The sequence below is a fragment of the Camelus bactrianus genome, chromosome 22, assembly GCF_048773025.1.
Source record: "Camelus bactrianus isolate YW-2024 breed Bactrian camel chromosome 22, ASM4877302v1, whole genome shotgun sequence".
Taxonomy (NCBI): domain Eukaryota; kingdom Metazoa; phylum Chordata; class Mammalia; order Artiodactyla; family Camelidae; genus Camelus; species Camelus bactrianus.
In genome coordinates, this window is record NC_133560.1 from 20494595 (window position 1) to 20515169 (window position 20575).

At 51.7% G+C, this 20575-nt stretch overlaps 2 protein-coding genes and 1 long non-coding RNA gene across 11 annotated transcripts; 1 reads left to right on the plus strand and 2 right to left on the minus strand.

The window, feature by feature from the left end:
* Positions 1 to 211: 211 nt before the first annotated feature.
* REX1BD (required for excision 1-B domain containing) lies at positions 212 to 2918 on the minus strand. 2 transcript variants are annotated; one of them, XM_010972170.3, is made up of 5 exons: positions 2761 to 2918; positions 2583 to 2665; positions 2050 to 2254; positions 1077 to 1156; positions 212 to 442 (listed from the first exon to the last, which is right to left on the minus strand). In XM_010972170.3, exons 1-5 carry the CDS (start codon positions 2860 to 2862, stop codon positions 370 to 372), a joined length of 543 nt encoding a protein of 180 aa, XP_010970472.1. In that variant the 5' UTR covers positions 2863 to 2918; the 3' UTR covers positions 212 to 369. The 2 variants fall into 2 exon arrangements, with proteins under 2 accessions (XP_010970472.1, XP_010970473.1); XM_010972171.3 differs by having other exon boundaries at positions 2050 to 2300.
* Positions 2919 to 4179: 1261 nt separating this feature from the next.
* LOC105082583 (ubiquitin-ribosomal protein eL40 fusion protein) lies at positions 4180 to 14949 on the minus strand. Of its 3 annotated transcripts, XM_074350392.1 has the most exons (8): positions 14793 to 14913; positions 12049 to 12170; positions 10908 to 11060; positions 9459 to 9505; positions 5514 to 5627; positions 5156 to 5242; positions 4464 to 4566; positions 4180 to 4370 (listed from the first exon to the last, which is right to left on the minus strand). In XM_074350392.1, the coding sequence occupies exons 2-8, from the start codon at positions 12147 to 12149 to the stop codon at positions 4277 to 4279; spliced, it is 699 nt and encodes a 232-aa protein (XP_074206493.1). In that variant the 5' UTR covers positions 12150 to 12170; positions 14793 to 14913; the 3' UTR covers positions 4180 to 4276. The 3 variants fall into 3 exon arrangements, with proteins under 3 accessions (XP_074206493.1, XP_010970471.1, XP_074206494.1); XM_010972169.3 differs by lacking the exons at positions 9459 to 9505; positions 10908 to 11060; positions 12049 to 12170; positions 14793 to 14913 and adding an exon at positions 6579 to 6706; XM_074350393.1 differs by lacking the exons at positions 4180 to 4370; positions 4464 to 4566; positions 5156 to 5242; positions 5514 to 5627 and adding an exon at positions 7654 to 8624 and having other exon boundaries at positions 14793 to 14949.
* Positions 6729 to 10691, plus strand: LOC141574653 (uncharacterized). 6 transcript variants are annotated; one of them, XR_012501610.1, is made up of 5 exons: positions 6729 to 7042; positions 7548 to 7646; positions 8727 to 8804; positions 10027 to 10234; positions 10320 to 10691. It is a non-coding gene; the product is annotated as an uncharacterized LOC141574653 (long non-coding RNA). The 6 variants fall into 6 exon arrangements; XR_012501611.1 differs by having other exon boundaries at positions 10108 to 10234; XR_012501606.1 differs by lacking the exon at positions 10320 to 10691 and having other exon boundaries at positions 10027 to 10297.
* Positions 14950 to 20575: the final 5626 nt, after the last annotated feature.

The following is a 20575-nucleotide window of genomic DNA, read 5'->3' on the forward strand; positions in this document are numbered from 1 at the left end:
GAGAATCCTAATGACCCTTTGGGACGGGAATCTTCACCTCGCAGAATTTCTGACTCTCTCCACGATCTGAAATATCTGGTTCTAAACTTCTTGGGGAGTGTGATTCAAAATATCAGAGTCAGGGAGGGGAAGAATCTTGCACCCACTTTTCCTAGCTTTGTGGACCCCACCTCAGCACCCCAGGACAGAGACAGTGGAGCAGCTGCAGACAAAAGGTTCTTTAGGTTTTTTATTGTGAGAGGTGAGGCGAACTTGAAGAGGATCAGTAGCCCAGTGGGGCGAGACCCCAGCCAGCTGGTGGTCAGGGCTGGGCCGGATGCCGTCTGTTCCATTTCCCATCTCCTTCGGCTCATCCCTGGGGAGCCACCATCACTCGGCAGACTCCGCATCAAACCTGAGGTCCTGGAGAACCTCGCTGATCGCTTCCATGGTTTTAATTACCCTACAAGAGTGGATGGGAACTATAAATAAAACCCAGATGGGGTGAATTAGCCGCTGCTGCGCAGCTCTGAGGGGGCAGACCCTGGGCCCTCCTGCCTGCTGCCAAACCTCCAAGCAGCACTAATGGCCGGGAGGACCATTTGGGTACCTGGGAGGAGTGGTGGTCCCGTGGGTCAGAGTGGCAGAGAGAAAAGGCCATTTTGGGTTGGTATGTGCCACAAGGAAGGTGCAGAGTGTGACATTGGCAGATGTTGAGCACGTGTGCACATGTGTGCGTTTGGGAGGTGTTGAAGGCAGGAATGTACAGGCATGTGTCTGGTGGGGCCAGGGCAGCCATGTCCACGCTCCAAGTCAAGCCATGTGAGCAGGATTGGTATGTGTGACGTGTGCAGCTGTGCCCTGAAAATGCAGAGTCTGGTGTGAAATTGCAGTGTGTGTGCTGAGGGAATGTCTGCTGTACATCTAGGAGCCACCAGGTGAGGACTCAGGTGTGCACATCCTAAGAGTTGTGTGCAGGTCTGGAGGGTTGGCACAGTCTGACCTTGCCAGCCCTGGGGCACACCTGGCTGGGGTTGGGTACCCAAGGGTGCATGTGCAAGTCTAGCACAGTCAGCCCACTGGGAGGCAACACTCACTTCATCTTCAGTTGGTGCATCTGCACGGTGTCCTCCTGCCCAGTCAGCTCTGGTGCCCCCATCAGCTGCAGCAGGGCCACCTGGATGGGTAGTAGGCAGCAAGGAAGATGTCACAGCTGGCAGAGGCCACCCCCTGCCCTCCCACATAATAGGGAGGAAGAGACACTGACACAGCCAAAAAGGCAGCACAAGAGTGAGGCCATGGCAGGCGGGGAGTCTCAAGGGGCGGTGCTTAGCGCAGGAGGAATCTAGGATTAGGTTTAGAGGGCTTGGGAGGAGTGGGGCCGAGTGGGCGGCCCTAGAGTCAGAGAGAGTGCAATGGGGACGTGGCTTCATGTAGGCGGAAAAGGTAGGGGAACTGTTAGCCGGGAAATCTCAACCAGGGGTTGATGGTCGGGGGTGAAGTAGGCGGGGGTCTCAATCTCAGGGACCTGCCTGGCGTTATAATCCAGGGTGGAAGTAGGCCGAAAACCTAGACTGGGTTTGGGAATCTAAGGCAGAGTGGCCTGGGAATCCCAGTGTAGAATATGATGTGGGCGTGCCTTCACGTGGATTTGGCCTGCAGTGTATCTCGGTCAGGATTGGCTGTAGGGACAGAGTAGGCGGGGCCTTGGAACCCTAGCGGGAGGAGTAGGTCCAGGAGTAGGCAGGGATCTGGAGTACTAGCCTGGGGAGTTGGTTAGAACCAGAGGGGGTTGGAGCTCCCTAGGGGCGGAGTCTGGGATGGAGTGGGCGTGTCCTGGGACTAAAAACCTGGATGAAACTGGGGGCGGACAGGAGGGGACTAAGCTTGAGAATTTTAAGTGAAACCTTAATGAACGACTGAGGTGGGCCAGGAAGAGTGGGTTCTGGGGCACCAGGGGCGAGGTTTGAGGGGACAACCTGGCCCCTCCCTCAAGGGGCGCACAGTGGGCTAAGGCCCGAGAGACAAGGGGTGGAGTAGGAGGATACGAGGCCCGGGGAGGGCCCTCACCGTGGCCAGGCGCGTCTCTTCCAGCTGCTGCAGGCTGCGCACGTGGCTCGCGAGCAGCGGCTGCGCTCGGGGTCCAGCCAGCTCGGCCTCCACCGCCAGCACCTCCCGCGAGGCGGCGGCGAAGATCTGGGTCACCTCGTGTACCGTGCTCCGGTAGCGCGGGAAGTCGTAAGGCGGGCCGCTGCTCAGGTACTGGCTGTGGCCTCTGCGGCAGATGGGGGTCCTGAGGCTACGGCCCTGGCTCTCAGGCCCTGCAACAGCATCGACTACCTAGAAGCCCCCCAGGAAGTATTCCTGGACCCCAGAGTGTGGAGGACGTTTTGACTCCCGCAGCGTAACTCGAGACGGGCCCCACCCCTGAGCGTGGGTAAGGGAGAGACGCCACTCGGAGCTCTGGTCTCCGGGCAAACCCCGCCCCACCTCTGACAACGCAGCCGCGCGGGGACCTAGTTCCTCCTCAAGGTACGCCCATCTCCGGAGCGGGCTAGGGGCTTAACCCTGTGACCCCTGCCCTCCCCTATGCCCACACTTACTCCTCCAGCCGGCGGAAGGCCTGCGCGCGCTCAGCCTGCAACTGGTGGATTCGCTGCACCAGCGCCCGGATCGGGGCATCTTTCTACGGGGCGGGGGGCATGGCTAAGGCATGAAGACGGCGCCCCCCGATCCTGCACCGCCCACCCCACGCTAGTTCCTGCTCGGGCTCGAGCTCACCCAGGGCCACACCGGCTCCTCGCGCTCCGGGACTCCAGTGGCGGCCTCAGCACCCGGCGCTACGGAGACAGCGGACTCCGCCACGGCCTCGGCGGTGATCATGATTGCGCAGCTCTGGCCCAACCCAGGAGCAGGTTACTCCCGTGCGCCAGGCGCCCCCTGCAGGCCCGGATGACCCAGAGACCCCGAGACCCCGGGCAATAAGGGGAAGCAAAGACTGGGGGCTTCTCACGCCGCACTCTCCATTCACCCAGCCCCTGTACTTGTTCCCATCCAAAACCTGTCTTACCATTTTTGCCCCTGAATGTACGGTACTGTATAGAGCAAGCTGTTCCCTGGGTTTCTACACAGCCATGTCAACACCCGACTTCATTTCATCCTCACATCCTGCCCCCACTCAAAATTTTTAAAAAAGGAGCCCAAGAATATATCCATCATCTCATGCCACAAGGTTATAAGAATGGGATTTGAATGTAGGTTTTGACCCCGGAGAGCTCAAGTTGCTGGAACCCAGCCAACAGCAGAGTCACCAGCAGGTTGTGTGAACTGCTCAGAAGTGAGCTGGAGGGCCTGTGCGAAGGCCCTGAGGTGGAAGTGTGAGGCAGGGGTGAGGCCAGCAGGAGTTCATGTTAAGTACAAAGATTTCAGAGCTTTCCAACTGGAGATACACCTAGTTTGAGATACACCTAGTTTGAGCTTTAGAAGCTTCCTCCTCCAGGGGTGGACATGGGGAAGACCAGATAGTGGTGGCCTGGTTTAGGGAGCAGGGCAGTTGACAAAAGATAAAACCCAAGTACCTAAGGGATGGAGTGATAGCCTTAAGCTAGCACTCCAGGTCTCAGCTGCTCAGGCATCATTGCTCAGGCCTTGATTGTCGAGTCCCAATCATCCCAAGGGAAATAAAACCCATGGCCTTGCCAGGGTGCAACAACCCTCACCTGATTTGCATTCTGCCCTCCCAGAGAGAGTTCGTGGATCTTGGGTGGGGTCTAGGAGCTAATGGTCAGTCAAAATTGAGAACAGGTGTTTTTACACTAGGTGGGGCATTTCTTTTTACCCACACCTGAACACCTCCAAGATTCAGGCATGAGGGCTGTCAACATGCCTGACCAGGTCCTACCAGTCCCTGGGCTGGAGGTCTTAATTCCCACTTTACAGATAACAAAACCCAAGTGGGCAGGCTCACTAGGCTATATGGCAGAGGGCCAGGACCGAACCTTGCTCGTGCTGTGGTTATGACAACTTCAGGCATGAAGGGCAGGGGCCATGGCCCATCTTACAGATGAGACAACTAGAACCCAGGAGAGTGGACCCCCAAGGACTATGAAGACTTGAGTGACAAGAAGTCACTAACAGAGATGCCCACACCTCAGCTACCTCCCCATTGGACAGACCAGCCACAAGGACACCAGTTACTGCTCCAGTCAATGAAAGGGAAACTTTATTGAGGCCCCAGAGCCATGGGGCTAGGGCAAGAGGCCGCCTTGCGGGCAAAGGAGGAGCCGGTGGAGGGGCCTTATTTGACCTTCTTCTTGGGGCGCAGGTTGTTGGTGTGGCCGCACTTCTTCTTGCGGCAGTTGACAGCCCGGGGGTGCAGGCGAGCATAACACCTGGGTAAGGACAGGAGGGACTGGTGAGGACACACCCTGATCTCCCCACCAGGGCCAGCCCACTCCCCACCCCCCACATCTGAGAGCACATACTTGCGGCAGATCATCTTGTCGCAGTTGTATTTCTGGGCAAGCTGGCGGAGGGAAGGTTCAATGATGCCGCCTCGCAGACGAAGCACCAAGTGCAGGGTGGACTCTACAGGAAATGAAGGTCAGAGAGAGACAGCGACTGAGTGTAGGCTCAGCACCTTAGCCCCACAGGTGCAGGGCAGCCTCCAGTGCCCTGTAGATCAGAGCTTCTCAAATGTGACAGGGACATGTCACAATCCCTTGAGTGTTCTATGTGTAGATGGACACTTCGGCCTATCCCACCACACAGAAACTCCATCTTGTCATTTCCCACCAGTCTTCTGCGAGTCTGAGGCTATGTCAATGGAGGTATCCATCTGGGTTTCCCTACAGGTATGGCAATTTCTAAGTGGTGCAAAGATAACCTTCTGTTTTGCTAGGCAAGACAGTTAGATCTTGTTGCTGCAAAAAGTGACGCTGATTTTCTTTATGGTAGTTACTAAAAAAACTTAAAAAAAAAAAAGCCACGTAAGTTAAAAAGAGATGCTTTCCAGTAATAAACAATATCTTACCAAACAACACTCCCTACCCCCATCTGATCCTTACCTTAAGAACCATTCTCCCACTTTCCACCCGTGGTGTCAAAGAGGCTGTCAGTGCCCCATCCTGGATCCAAGGCCTCACTGGGGTCCTGTCTAGCCACCCCAGCCACATACCTTTCTGAATATTGTAGTCTGACAGAGTGCGGCCATCCTCCAGCTGTTTGCCCGCAAAAATCAGACGCTGCTGGTCAGGTGGGATGCCTAGGGAGAGAGCAATTTAATTGCTGAGGCGCTGGCAAGCATATTACTGGCAGCTCTCGCCTCTCTCCACAGGGCTGCTCCAGCATTACCCTCAATCTGTCAAAAGGGAAACTGAGGTAGAGAGGATAAGCTGCCTTCCCGAGCCCACACAGAGGAAGCACTAGAAAGACTGAGATCTGTCCAAGCCCAGCACCAATTCCACACAGGACAGCAGATTCCCTGGGTTGAGGGGCTCCCACTGGGCAGAGCACCCAGACCCACTCTGACTCACCCTCCTTGTCTTGGATTTTAGCTTTGACATTCTCAATGGTGTCACTGGGCTCAACCTCAAGGGTGATGGTCTTGCCCGTCAGGGTCTTCACAAAGATCTGCATCTCTGCGTCTGCTGGGGAGAAAAAGGGAGAATGGATGAACAGAGTGGTGAGCACTGCAGATTTGAGCAGCCCAAGCTCACGGGCTGGCCAGTTTTAGTCTCAACTACTAGCCCTGTGCCTGCACTGACCCCAAGCAAGCCCACCCACGTGCCAGTTTCCCTCCACCATCCCAAACCTTCAGCTTCAACTTTAAAGATGGAATGAGTACAGGGCTAGGGTACCAATTTGCCAAACACCTTCCCGAAGGATGGTCTGGAGATCCCATCCTTCCTCCTCTCCGCCAGCTCCTGCTCTTCCTGCAGCAGCTTAGGAATTTAACCTTAATAGCATCCCCCCAACACACACTTTCCTCCCTACAGTCTCCAAGCTCAGACACCCAAAACTCGGGCTTCCTTCCAAGTTATGCCCTAATTCTCAGACCACACTTCCTGCCTCTGATCCAGTCTATTAATAGTAATTGCCAACCACGTGCCTAGTACTTGTTTATAGATATTATTTTTCATTTTCCAAAAATGTGGGGGGAGTCTAGAAAATAGTCGGTACTATCAACCTCTCCTTACAGATGTAGAAAAGTACAGACCCAACTCAGGTGTTTAGTATTTTTAAAGGGACTGGCAGTATCTGCCTCAGAAAAAAAAACTACAGTTAATAAGCTTTACCGTTAAACTGGATCTGCCCCGGGGGACACATCCTCCCCTCGAGGCCTCGCTGGATAGCTCGGGGTGGCGGAGTGGGCATGCTCCTCTTCCAAAAGCCGGTTTCCCTCCCGGGGCCCAGTCTGGACTTGGAACCCCCGCCCAATGCGCCCTGCTAAGCCGACCCTGCCGACCCGCAGAGCATAGCCTGCATAGACCGGTTCCGCGCCGCCCCCTCCGCTAGCCAAACTGCCGCGGCCACCCGCGGCCACCCGGAGCCTCCCGCCCAAGCCCGACTCGGGGCCAACGCGCAAGTCCGCCACCAACCTGCTCAGCCGCCTCGTTGAAGAGAAAGAGGGCGGCGGAACCGGAAACCGCCGATTCGCCGCCGAAAGCGCTTGCGCACCGAGCACGCTGCGTGCCTGCGTCACAATCTGCGCCACGCGTCGTGCCCCGCCCTCGGTCCCGCCCCGCTACCATGTTGGGTGCTGGCGAACGAAGCCGCAGCGCCTGTGGGCGACCGTCGCCCATCTGCATCCGGGTGTGAGCCCCGCCTGTCGGGTCACATAGGAAGACTGCTGCACCTTTCCAGGTGTTTCTGCCCGCTGCCTCCAGGCCGGTTGAGGACTGCCGGCACATAGCGGGTACTCTGGAAATACTTGAACAGAGTAGAGGAGATTGTTTTGTGCTAAAGCAAAGGGTCTGCGGTTCCAGGACGCAGGGGCCGAACGTGCGAGACCCTGAGAGCCATGGAGGCTCTCTGGCCGCTTTGCAGATGAATTTCAGGGCGGGTGCGTACAGAAGCAGGGAGAGCAGGTGGGGCAGGTGCTTTCACTCAAGGAAATGGGGTGGGACCAGGTCTGTTTTGGATATAGGTGGGAGATTTGTGGGTGGCTAAAAAGTACGGGGCACCGGAAAGAGGTGAGGATGTGAAGTTACTGTGGGTTTGGCGGCATACCTTATTATTGCCTTGAACACTTCCCAGCGCCCCCTATGGACCAGGCAAAAGCAGGCATTCTGAGGTCTGGGAAGATGCCTTTAATAATTTCTAGATGCTTCAAAGATGAAGGGACTCTGAGTATCTCATGGGGAACGGACCCAGTCTAGCTCCCTGAGGGGCCCACTCTGGGGCTGAGTGGAGGATGAGTTATTCTAGGAGATAAGTGAATGTTTCAAGCAGTGGGAATAGTATGTTGGAAGGCCTAGATGGTGATAGGAGGTGGGGTTATTGGTTATTGGTTATATGGCCATCGCAGGAGACTCCCACCCAAAGCAGCCATGTATGTTTTTTTCTAGCCCAGTGGTGCCTGGCTGTCCATAACTGTCCTGTCCACATCCAGCACTTGTCCACCTTCTGGGCTGCTCAGCCCAAGGATGGAAGGAAGCCACTAATAGGTATACCTTTCCCTTTTTAGTAACAGAGTCTTTTTATTGATAACTTCCCAACAGCATCTGTAAACATCGGTTACAAAAATATTCCACTTAACTCTGTTTTCCAAGGTGGATCGGCTTGCTCCATGAAGGCCCCAGGAGAGGCCTGCTGGGCCCTCAGGGTACACACTTCTGGTCAGAGAAACATGGGCCTTACCTCAGGCTCTGGGCTGAGTGGCTGGCTAACCTGTCTTGAGCCTTCTATGACTCTCTTAGAAACCTCCTTGAGACTGGGGAAAGTATTTCATACTTTCATTGGAGGAAGGGGCAAGGAGACCAGAATTAGTAGGTACAGGGGTGGACTGGGGTGAACTCAGACAGGACAGTGCTTGTCTACTTTGAAGAAGTCCTGGCCAGGGTGCTGGGTCAGGGGGCATCTGACTCTCGTCTCTGGGAACCTTTAAGTGTTGTTCAGAGTAGACCTCAGGCCTGGCTCTGGAAAAGCTCCCTTGCACCCAACCCAGTGACTCCAGCTGGGCTGGACTCCCTGACCTGGCAGAGGGGTCGAGGAGAGATGTTCTTAGAATGGGAATGCTAGATCCCAGGAATTCCATACCCCAGCAAGGGAGCCTTGTCCCCCAGGGAGCTCCAAATGACAAAACAGGGTGGCAAAGCTGACTGTCTCGAGGCAGAGTTACCCGCTGCCACCTCAGACATCTGGGGAGTGGTGCTGCCGCTGCCCTGAGACCCTACCAAGCTCCTGGGAGCAGGGCTACTCGCCCGGCGTCTCCTCGTCATCTGTATGGCTGCGGCCATTGATGGCAGGGGAGCTGGACCGGACATGGGACAGGTCCTCGAAGCCAGGGCTGAGGGAGGGCGAGACAGTGTCGGGGCTGGTGTCGCATGAGCCTGTGCTCTGTTCCGAGGTGGCAATGGTTGTTGTGGTGCTAGGTGGGATGGGGTCTTCATCCTCATCCTCCAGGAGGGATGCTTCTGGGATGTCTGGGGGAAGGAGGCCCAGGAGTTGGCTTAGTCATCATGGCAGGCAGTGTGATGAGGGATTAACTGGGCCCATGACCCATGACAGCTCCCCCCACACCACAGGACATGACTTGGTCCATTTCACAGAGGAGGAAACTGAGGCCAAGGCAGGTAAGAGGCCTCCCTTCAAGGAGAGATGAGGTAAGGACCCAGGTTCTCTGGGATCAGACCTACATGGATCTGGGAATAAGCCTGAGCCTGGCTCTGCCCTCTGGACTGTGTCACCTGGGCCAGGCCCTTCACCTGCCCATGCCTCAGCTCCCTGCTCTATAAACTGGGAATGACAGCATTGCCTCTGTGCCTGTGGTTGTCAGCAGTCATGGAGTGGGAAGCTATTGGCCCATTCAGCCGTGGGTAAACTGAAGCTCAGTGTGGCGGACATTGCACTTCCTCTTGACAAGTCACTGCCCCTCTGGGCCTCAGTCCCCCATGTGAAGTGGGGATATTCACATTTCCCACCTCGCATGTGGGCGTGGTAACAGCCTGGCTTTTAGGGGTACATGGCACTCACTAGGCCAAAGACTGTCATCATCCTTGTCCACATTCCCTTGTGTGACCTCCCCTCAGGGAAGAGAGCCTGGTCCCAGCAGCTGCTCTGCAGGCTGCCAAGGGTAGGCCAGCACCCCCACCCACCAACCCCTGTCCCAGGTCTCTCCAGACCCACTGCCCATGAAGGCCTAGGCTTGGTGGCAACCCCTGAGGTGACCATCCAGAAGCCAGCCCTGGGCCGAGGGCATTGGCATCCAAGGGCACAGAGCCCAGACGCAGGACGCAGGAGCTCTAGGTGACACTTACGGCTGAAGGCCTCCGGGTGCTGCCTGGCCAGCTTCCCTTTCAGTGTCCTGCAGGGGAAGGGAAGGCACACAGGGCTGAATCTGCCAAGTGGACAGGCTGGGCCTGGTGCAGGCAGGAACCCTTGCTGCCAGTTCTGGGCAGATGTGGGGGGGGGGGACTCCCCCTCACTGCTGGTCACACTCTGCTCCCCAGCTGGAGGGAGGCCCAGGCACTTGGCCCTGAGGAACTCCCACCCCCAGGATGGAGAGCAGCTACTCAGCTGTCCCACACTTTCCATGTATCCTCAGTACTGGGTCTGTGGGCTGGCTGGGCCCTCTACCTGCAATGCCTTATGTCTAAAACTCTTCAACCTTCCAGGAAGCTCCCCTTCCCCTCTCAACAGGCACTCCTCTGGGTGACTCATCCCAAGCTGTCTCTCCATCCCCGGGGTAAGGATGCCTGTGTGGGGGCCAGGAGTGCTGACTGTCCACACCTCAAATACCAAATAATGGCACTCATTAAACTGAAGTTCATGGAAAAGCACCCGCTTCCATGTTTAACCTACTGTTTTTTTCCTTTTCACCTGAAGTAATGCAGTCCTGTTTACAAGGAATTACAAAAGGGTCTTCAGAGCAGCATCTCACCCTTGACTATGCCCTCCTCTCCACAGAAGTACCACTGCTGCTGGGTCCCTGCCTGGGTGGACCCACTTACCTCCTTCCTGAGTGATACAGACACATACAAAAGATGTCACCCCTTGGGGTTCCTGCTCTACCCCTACCCCTGCAACACCACAGGTGGGCAGCCCACCTGCTGAGATACCCCAAAAAAGATATGCTTTTATAAAGGATTTAACTGGCCTGTCTTGTGATTTCTGCACAGAACTTGCTCAAGGAAACACGTTCCCCTCAATCTGTGGCACCTGCTCTGTGAGCGGGTGCAGTTGTCCCCGGAACAGAGGAAATGGCACAATTGGCTGGGAGCGCAGCTGCGGCACCAGCTTGGTCCAGGCCTGGGTGCCCAGCCACAGCTGTTCACAGCAGCAGTGATGATGCAAGCTCCGGGTGCCAGGCCAAGCATTCTGTGTGGCTGGGGACTTGGACATCATCTTTCCCTGTCCTCGTGGAAACCAGGTCAAGAAGGACCCATAAACCTGGCAATCTCACTTGCTCTTGAGAGAAGAACTGGGTGGGCACCAAAGGGGACAGGAAGCTAGCCTTTTACTGGCTGCTCCTGCCTGCCTTTTGCATTATGATTTGGGCGCTACATTGCATTTTCAAAAGAGAAATAAAATTTAAAGTCAGAAACTCCCAAAATTTTCAGGTCTTCTCCAATACTAAGTGTGTGATGAAGCCTAGGAAAGCAAACAAGCTAAATCTCCCCACCGCCCTGATACTTGGAGAGGATGGCCCTCACTAAAGAGGGGAGGAACCCGAGGCTCCACGTGGGAGGAGGAGGCTGAGCACCTACCTGATCCTGCGGAAGATGCTGTCCAGGTCCCGTTTCATCTCCACCAGGGTCCTTGTGTGGTGCAGGAAGCGCTCACTCATCTGCTGCAGGCGGGCACTCGACAGGTTGTTGAAGTTCAGCAGCATCTCGTTGGTCTTCTCAAAGCGGTCCAGCCTGGCAGCAGAAAGAGGGCACTGACTCCTCCAGGGCCCTGCCAGCTGATTGTGCTAAGCCCTTTCATGTACCATTCTCATGTCCTGTGGAGCTCTATCTGCTGTTTGAGCCATCTAGCAAACTGCTGTTCAGCTTTCAAAACCCTACTCAAGTGTGCACTTCACCCTCTCCCTTCAGCAGACTCCTTGACTTTCCTGACTCCCCTAGCCCCAAGCTGTTTCTCTGACCCAGCCCTGACGCCATAAGACCAGGGAAGTTCAAGTCTATTTTGTCTCCCCTCCATCTGGGGGTTCCACAGAGCCAGGTCTGAATCTGACCTAAAGAACTACAAGCGAGATTGGTATTACTGAGACCCAGCCATATCCAGCATTCCTGTCACAGGACGAGAAAGGTAAGGTATCAGGTCTGTGCCATGTCACAAATGGAAGGAAGAGCCTTCAGCTTAAAAACACAAAAATGAAGCCCTAGGAGACTGTGCTGCCACCCCAGTGGTGTGCCAGTCCTTCCTCCCCACAGAGCAGGCCGGAATTAGGGTGAGGCTGCAGCAGCCACAGAGCCAAGCCTCAGGGAGGTCAAAAGCCACTCAAGGCCCCTGCAAGTGACCCCAGGAGCTCTGCAGAGACAGCCTAGGCTCTGAGAGAACAGGTTCCTAAGAGGAAGTCAGCTCACTGGCCCCCTGAAACCCCCCAGCAGCCCCTTCCTTATCCTTCTGACACTCCCCACTCCAGGCCTCGGGACAGGAGCTGCTGCGGCCCCGCCAAACTATCCACAGCTGCAAAACTGTCCCAGAGCCCCGCTTCCCATGCCAAGGCCTCGCCTCCAGGCCAGGACGGAATTTACTTTGGAGCCAGCCAGGAGATTTGCTCATTTCCTTCATTTTATCACCAGTGTGGGCCCGGGGTAGAGGCGGGCAGGACAAGAATGCTAACCAGCGAGTGGATTCCTTCCCACACCGGGGGCCCAGGGCCCTCCCTTGGCCACCACTCACATGTTCTTCTGGGCCAGGATGATGGCGTTGACATCGTCTGCATTCACCATGCTCAGGATGCGGCTGCAGAAGACCCTCGAGGCCGAGTCTGGGGGGTCCATCTCTTCTTCCTCCTCCGCTGCCTGAAACAGGCAGGAAGAAAGAGTCTTCAGTCTACACCAGGAAATAGGGGAGGTGGGATAGAGAGGAGGGGCTGGGAACCCTGCAGGCCATGCTACCTGAGCCTCACCTTTGTCATGCCAGGAATTCAGGGATGTTTTGAGAACCACAGGAATTCATATTTATAACTTGCACCCATGCACATCAGAATCCCATCATCCCTCCCACCACCACACCCCACCACTTTCCATAAGCCCAAGGCCACAGGCACCTTCCTCTGTAGATCTGCCACCCTCTTCCCATATCCCCCTGCCTCTGCCACCACAGGGCCTTTGCACCTGCTGGCCCCACTAGTAGAACATACATGGCTGCCCCCACAAATCATCACCCTCTCCAATGCCTTCTCTCTCAAGAGGTCTTTGATGACTGCCCCTACTCTGGTCATTCTTATTACTTCACCTTGTTTTACTTGCTCCCCTGGTCCATCTCTTCCTGAAATTATCTTAGTCATCAGTTGACCCATTTGCCTGTCACCCCCACAGCAACGTCAGCTCCAGTAGAACAGAGGCATGTCTCTCTTGCTCACTGCTCTGTCTCCAGAGCCCAGCCCAGAACCCAGTTTACAGCAAGAAACTGCCAGAATTTAGTTTGGTGGAGGCAAAAAAACTTTCAAACTCGGCTCTGAAGCTAAGACTTACATCAGCAAGTTAAAGCCAAGAATTTCAGGTACTGGCAGCCAGGCTGTGGGGCTCAACAACCCAGATTGCTCTGTAGCTCCCAGCTTCCCTGGCATGCAGATGCCACCCCAGCGGGGCAAGGGGGCTGCCGGAATATGTGAGAGCAGGAGGGGCCACAGCTTCAGCACTGACGCTCCTGAGGGAGTTCAGGAAAAACCCAGAATCGATGCAGCTTGGCTCTGGGGTCTGCACATTTAACGGCCAACAGGAAGGCCTACTTGTAACTGTTTTATGATTCACACACAGGATTGGGAAGGGCTTTTAGAGCCCACTTAATCTACCCTCCTCTTTATTGAGCTCCTACTGTATGCTAAACAAGACACCAATTTCAAACACTGGCAATTGTTATCATCCTTACTTATATATGAGAAAACTGAGGCTCAGAGACTAAGGAACTAAACCGTGGTCACACAGCCAGCGAGCCCAAGTCACAACTCAAACGCCCATGGTCCACCAGATCCACAAACATGTGACTCTGAACAGATGTTCAGTATCCACCTGTGACTGGACAGCTGCCTCTTAACAGCAGCTGATTCCTGCCAGATTTCTGATTTTTTCCAGAAAAAAACTGAAGTGCAGATTTTTTTGTTCTCTGAGATAGCCTTATTTAAAAATGTTAGCATTTAATAGTTTTTTCCCCCAAACACCATGGAGGCCAAGAATATACATCTATTTGTGCCCTGAATCTGGCTGGAGGTTTACAGCCTCTACATGCCTACTGGCGATAAACTGCCACACCTAATGAAATCCGCCCCCAACCCAATAATCACCATGCTTACTCCTACTATGTGCCAGGTATTGATATCCACAGCCTCTACATTTCCGAAGATGATCATGTATAAAGAGGGCTCTTGGGCTCTGAAAGGACAGAGTCACATGGTGGGAGCCCCACAGCTTAAGTTTGGAAGGTGCAGGCTTTGAGCCTGTGGGAAACGGTTCTGCTTCATAGTAGGGCTCTTCCCTGTCTCTGGTTCCCAGGTATGAGAGCTAAGCGATTCCAGGCACACACCCCCACCAGCTGCTGCTTGCAAGAAGCCTTCCCTAACAGCTAGTCTGGCCCACATACAGGGTGGAAATGACCCAGCATGGGCTCTGGTACCTGTTCCAAATATATTTACGGGGGAAAAACGCAGAGACGAGGTTGTGTGACCTTGGGAGAGTCACCTCACCTCCCAGATCCGTTTTCTCGTCCAGAAAATAGGAATAACAAAGAATCAGAATCTCACAATGCTGTCTGTGTCAACCAATAGCGATAAGAGGCGCTGGGTGGGAGCAGGTAGTTTCTCCAAGAGAAGTGTAATGAAGTCCTAGGGAGGGGCCAGAAGTCAGTTTTCTAATGAGGGCCTCCCCAGTGCTTCCAAAAATATGAACAAACACTTGTATAGCACTTCATTTAATCCGCAATCACCCTTACGAGGCAGACAGTCATCTCCGAGGGCAACTAGGGCTCACAGGGGTGGGCTCAGTTGCCCAAAGTCACACACCGTTGGGAGATGCGACGCGATTTCACCCCGGTCATTTAACAGAATTTAATTTGGCTGCCCAAGCTCAGCAAAACCCCCTAGTGGGGTTGGGGCTCACAAATCCCCTCGTGCCCCGACCCTGTTAAGTGGGGATACTGAGGCTCAAGCAGGGCAACGCCCGGTTCCAGGTGACATGGCATTGCCTGAACACACGCGGCCCCAACTCCCGCTCCCTGGATCAGGATCGGGCCCGCAGCGCCGCCCGCACGTCCAAAGAGCAAATGGGGAAACTGAGGCCTGTGCGCAGGAGTGCCCAGATGTTGCCAGCGGCGCGTCCCACCCCGCAACAGCCCGGGTGCCGCGCCCAACCCGGCCCGGCTCCCCAGAGGCCCCCGTGTCCCCAGCCCCACCCCGAACTCGGCCTGGGCGTCGGTGGCAGCAGCACCTGCACATCTGGCGGCCTTGCTCGCGCTTCCGGGATGGCGCCCGCGCCGCCGCGACGTCACCACGCACCATGCGTGCGAGCGCGAGTGGCGGCGGCGACGTACCCGGGGCCGATTTGAGTGCGTGGAGGTATGGCAGGAAGGGGTGGGGCTTAGACAGTTTCTGTCAGAGCAGTCGTAACAACGAATAGCCAATCAAGCAGTCCCTCTCGCGCCTGCGTAATTTCCAAAGCCCGCGCTCCGAAGCAGCCCTGAGGAAGGAGGGGAGGAGGACTGAAATTCATCCCATTTCATAGATAGTAAGGCTGAGGCCCGGGGGCAGCAGGCATTCCCCCAAAGTCATATGCAGTGCCCTATGGTCGACACAGACCCTGGTGTTCTGCTTTCCAGGCCAGGAATCAGACTCATTCGGGTTCAAATATCGCTGCTCTAGTTTTGGTGACCTTTTTGGGGGCCATGATCCTATGTTGCATTTAATCATGTCTCCTTAGTCTCCTCCACTCTGTGACAGTTCCTGTCTTTCCTAATTTTTCATGACCGTAATACTTTTGAAGAGTGCTGATTTTGTAGAATATCCATCAGTATGGGTTTGTTCGTTTTCTCATGTTTAGACTGAAATTGAGCCGTTTGAGCATGCCTCCCATAAAAGTGATGTTGTGTCCTTGTCAATGCATCATATCAGGAGGCACTGAGATGTTGATATGTCTTATTATTGGTGATGTTAACTTTGATTACTTGCCTAAGCCAGTATCTACAGGTTTCACAACTGTGAAGTTACTATTTTCCTTTGCAGTTAATAAATATCCTATGGGGAGATACTTAAGAGACTATGCACATACCCTCACTTTTTTTTTTAAATAAGGTATAATTGATTTACAATGTTTCAGGTGTACAGCAAAGGGATTCAGTTATTTATACATATTCTTTTCCATTCTAGGTTATTACAGATATTGAATATAGTTCCCTGTGCTATACAATGAGTCCTTGTTATTTATCTGTTTTATATATAGTAGTGTGTATGTTACTCCCAAATTCTTAATTTATCCCTCCCCCTCTTTCCCCTTTGGTAACCATAAGTTTGTTTTCTATGTCTGTGAGTCTATTTCTGCTTTGTAAATAAGTTCATTTGTATCATTTTTTTAGATTCCACATACAAGTGTTATCATACGACTTTGGTCTTTCTCTGACTTTCTTCACTTAGCATGGTAATCTCTAGTTCCATCCATGTTGCTGCAAATGGCATTACTTCATTCTCTTTTATGGCTGAGTAAATTCCATTGTGTATGTATACCACATCTTTATCCACTCATCCGTCAATGGACATTTAGGTTGCTTCCATGTCTTAGCTATTGTAAATAGTGCTGCTATGAACATTGGGATGCATGTATCTTTTCAGATTAGAGTTTTCATCTTTTCTGGATATATGCTCAGAAGTGGATATTGCTGGATCATATGGTAACTCCATTTTTAGTTTTCTAAGGAACTTCCATACTGTTCTCCATAGTGGCTGCACCAGTTTATATTCCTACCAACAGTACAGGAGAAGTTCCCTTTTCTCCACATGTTCTCCAGCATTTGTTACTTGTAGACTTTTTGATGTTGGCCAGTTATTTGTTGTTGTTGTTGTTGTTGGCCAGTTTTTTTTTAAACGTATTTTTTACCGTCTAGTTTTAGCATTCATCCATAACTCTTGGCAGCAATTATTATCAATCACTGTGGAGTTTGTGTAGTGGTGATTTTAATTTATTTAATAATTAATTGGAATTCTATTGTAAATAAGAGCTGTCCATTCTCCTCAAGTATGTATTTATTCAAGGATTTACATCACTATGAAGTCATGAGTATTTATTTTCTTCTGTGGTTTATAATTATTTTTTATATTATTTATTTTCCTGCCCCTTTAAGTTAGCTCCTATGTCCTTTTAACACATTTACATCTTTCTCTGTATACTTCCTTACTTTTGGTATCACAAGATGGTCTATGCTTGCTTTGGAATATCCCTGGAAGCAGCCATTTCTCCAGGGAGCCTGGTTCCTTGTCTTGGAGGATGGTATTTTGAAACTAATATCTGGGATCTGGCTCATTGTTAACAGGTTATTATTGCTTACAGACCCTCTCAGCAGTGAGAGATAGGAACTACATGTATATCTAACTAACCCATGCATATACACAACTATGTAAACATTCTATCTGTCCCCTTGTGTCTGTTCTGAAAACTGTGATATGATATCGTACTGATATGAGGACACTTTTTTTTGGGGGGGGGTAATTGGTTTATTTATTAATTAATTATTATTATTACTTTTTTAATGGAGGTACTGGGGATTGAACCTAGGACCTTGTACATACTAAGCACACACTCTACCATCAAGCTATACCTCCCCTCCGAGGATGCATTTTTAAGTGAGATTACCCAAGGTAAATGCATGAGCAAAATGGGGCAAATAGTAATTGCTCAGTAAGTGTTAGCAATTAATTATCATTAGTTCTTGAGGTCTTATGATGTGTGTATATTATACATTATGTGTCTAATTTTTCTGGGACTCACTTTGTTAACTGTAAATCAGGGTGAACATAGCATCTGCCCCTTAAAGTTGCTGATAGTTTGGGAGAAACACACATGCCCTTGGGCACATGGAAGACTCTTTGAAAGCCCTGAAACTGAATGTATCTGAGTTCCAGTTCCGGCTCTATCACGTCCTAGCTGGGTTGCCTCAGGCAAGTGGCTCAATCTTATGCAATCATGCAGGTTAATTCTTTACAACAAGTCTTGGCACACTCTAAACCCTCAATAAACTGAGGATAAACTGTATTATTACCCCTATGCTTTGAAAAGTTAATGATGAACAGGATTCTTATATATTTAGTTTAACAAACAGTTTAAAAAATAGTCCAGTAAACCCTCCAGCCACCCACCTCTGGGTTTGGCCCATATTCTCAGGATCTGGAAAGTACCCAGTCTCTGCCTAACCTTGGAGGATGAAGGGAGACAGACACTCCCAGCCCTGAGGGGAACAGTATTGGGCTACAGGGAGGAGAGACTCAAGGCTGGAGGAAACTAAAGGGTAGGGTATGAAGACTTATTCTGAGGGCAAGGAAGCAGGTACCTCTGGATAGGGTTTTGAGGTAGGAGTAGGAGTTTTCCAGGTGCTGACAATCCTTCAGGGCTGAGGGAATCATGGAGCAAAGACAGGATGGTGAGAAAGCACATAGTATGGATGTAATCTTTGTAAGAATTGTGGAGCTCAGTGAGCCAGACGGCAGCCAGTGCTGAGAAGAGCTTGGGTGGGAGCTGCTGGGAAAAGCAGAACTATGGCTCTGTCTGCAGGCTGCAGCAGAAGAGGCCCAGTCTGGAGAAACCAAATTTTTCAGTGGGTCCCTTGGGCTCTGTTGGAGGCCAGTAAACATTTACAAGGGTCCTGGGAGGGGTGGGGGCTGCACATTGAGGCCAAAAGGGACTTGGCTGGCCCCAAATGTTTTGTGCACAGTGGAGTGAAGAGAAGAAAATATTTTCCTCCTTTGTGTTCTTGAGGGAGAGGGTGGGAAGTGATGGGAATGCTCACTCAGCCCAGTGATGTGGACATTGGTTGGGGGAGCTGTGCAGGGAACCTAAGTCTGGGAACAGGAAGCCTTTCTCTGCCACTTTTTTTCAGTTTTATTTCCTGCATAGCACTCATCAAAGCTGCAATTAGATACTTATCTGCATTATTGTTTGTGCCATATCTGGCTCCCTGGCTGGAAGAGTAGCTCAATGGGTAAAAAGTCCTGGCCCATCTTGCCCTTCATTGCTGTAACCTTGAACAAGGTAATTAATTTCTCAGTGCCTCAGTTTCCCCATCTGTAAAATGAAGATAATAAGAGTCTTACCAAAACATACACATTCAATCCTAAAGAAAGCAAAAGAGAGAAAAGAAACATAGAGTATGTGGGACAGAGAAAAAACACTTAGGAAGGCAGATTTAAGTCCAAATATATCCATTATTACATTAAATGTAAACAGATCAAACGTTCCAGTTAAAAGGCAAACATGGGGGAGGGTATAGCTTCCTCCCCTAGAGTGGTAGACTAGCTGCTGAGCATGAACAAGGTTCAGTCCCCAATACCTCCAATAAACAAACAAATAAATAAACCTAATTACTCCCCCCAAAATAAAAATACATATTAAAAGAGTTGCATTATTTTTTTAAAAGGCAAAGATGGGCAGAATGAATCAAAAAGTAAAACCCAGTTCTATGCTTCTGAAGAGGGATATGAGAAGAACATAAGGATACATAACAGTGGAAGGTAAAGGGTAGAAAAGAATGGAGCATTGGAGACATGACCCAAAAGAGAACAGATGTGTGATCTTTATACCAAAGTCCACTCTAAGTCAAGAAGCATGGAGATAAAGAGCAGCCATGTCATCACAATAAAAAGTTCAGTTCACCAGGAAGACAGGACAAATGCAACCCTGTATGCAGCCAATGACACGGCCTCCAAAGATCAGAGTATTTGTTTCATAAGGCTGATGTGAGGATTAAGTACGTGTCAAGTGTTTGCCTGCACTTGTGACACTTGTCATCCATTATTATTATCATAATTGTTGGTGTAATTACTTTATATTTGTTTATTTTAGTTGTTTATTTGTATTGTTGCTGTTGTTGACTACAGTTCCTCCTGCCCCTATTAACAGAGGTGGGGCTGGATAGGCAAGTGACTTCGCTGTGCAGATAAACACACTGAGGTTCAGAGATGGACGGGGATAGAACCAGGACTGGTGCAAGGTTTATGTGATTTTCCTTCTCAGACAATTTCTTACATATTCCCATTGCCCTTTCACCTCTTCTGGCTGGCTAGCCAGCCTCCCTTCCTCCCTTCCTTCCTTCCTTCCACAATGATTACCCTGAATCCTCCCCCCTACCCCGTTCCTTCCAGGCACTATGCAGGTCTTGGAGCTAAAACAGTGAGAAACAACATATCCTCTCTAGACTTTGAGGGTCTTCCAGTCTAGTGGGCGAGGCAAAGATAAGTCAACTGATGGCACAGACACAAGTAAATCAGTTAGGAAGTAGAGGTTCATCATACCAAGAGTGCAGCCCATCAGGACACCTGGCCTTACCTTGGGAAGGTCAGAGAGGGCTTCCTGTAGAAGGTGACTTCAGATTTCTTATCTGACAAGTTACCTCCAAAAGCCAGTTACCTCTTCCAGTGTTAGCTACCTCCAAAAGCCAATGTCCCACTCATTTATCCATTAATTAATCCAATTATTCATTCATCCTATAGGCCCTAGGCATCATTCAAGGACGTGGTGGGGACAAAACAGGCAACATTATTTCCAGGATGGAGCAGAGTTGAGGGAAGAGGGGAGCAAAAGAATGAACAAGATCATCCTGGAAAGGGGTAACTGCTGGGAAGGAAACAAAATAGAGTAAAGGAGGTGTAAGCTCCCTTCCCTTTCAAACCAAGATCCATAAAAACCCTTCTAATCAATGCTGCCACCTTCTCCTAGTGCCCTGGGCGCCTTATCACACTCTAGCAGAGGGTGCAGGGAGGAGGCACTCCTCCTAGTGGCCCTGCTCTTTCAGTAGCTCACCTAGCCATTATTGAGTTCCTCCTGTATGCAGTAGGCAACCTTCCCGGGATTAGACAGACCACGCGGGGAGGGGCGGGGGCGGAGATTCTGTGTGCCCTTGGGCACATCTCTCCCCCTCGGGGCCTTGGGTCTACATCTGTAACTAGGGGTTCAGGGTGGGTTATCCAGTAGTCCCAGAGCTGCCCTGACCGTCCAGCCTGAGCTCCTTAATG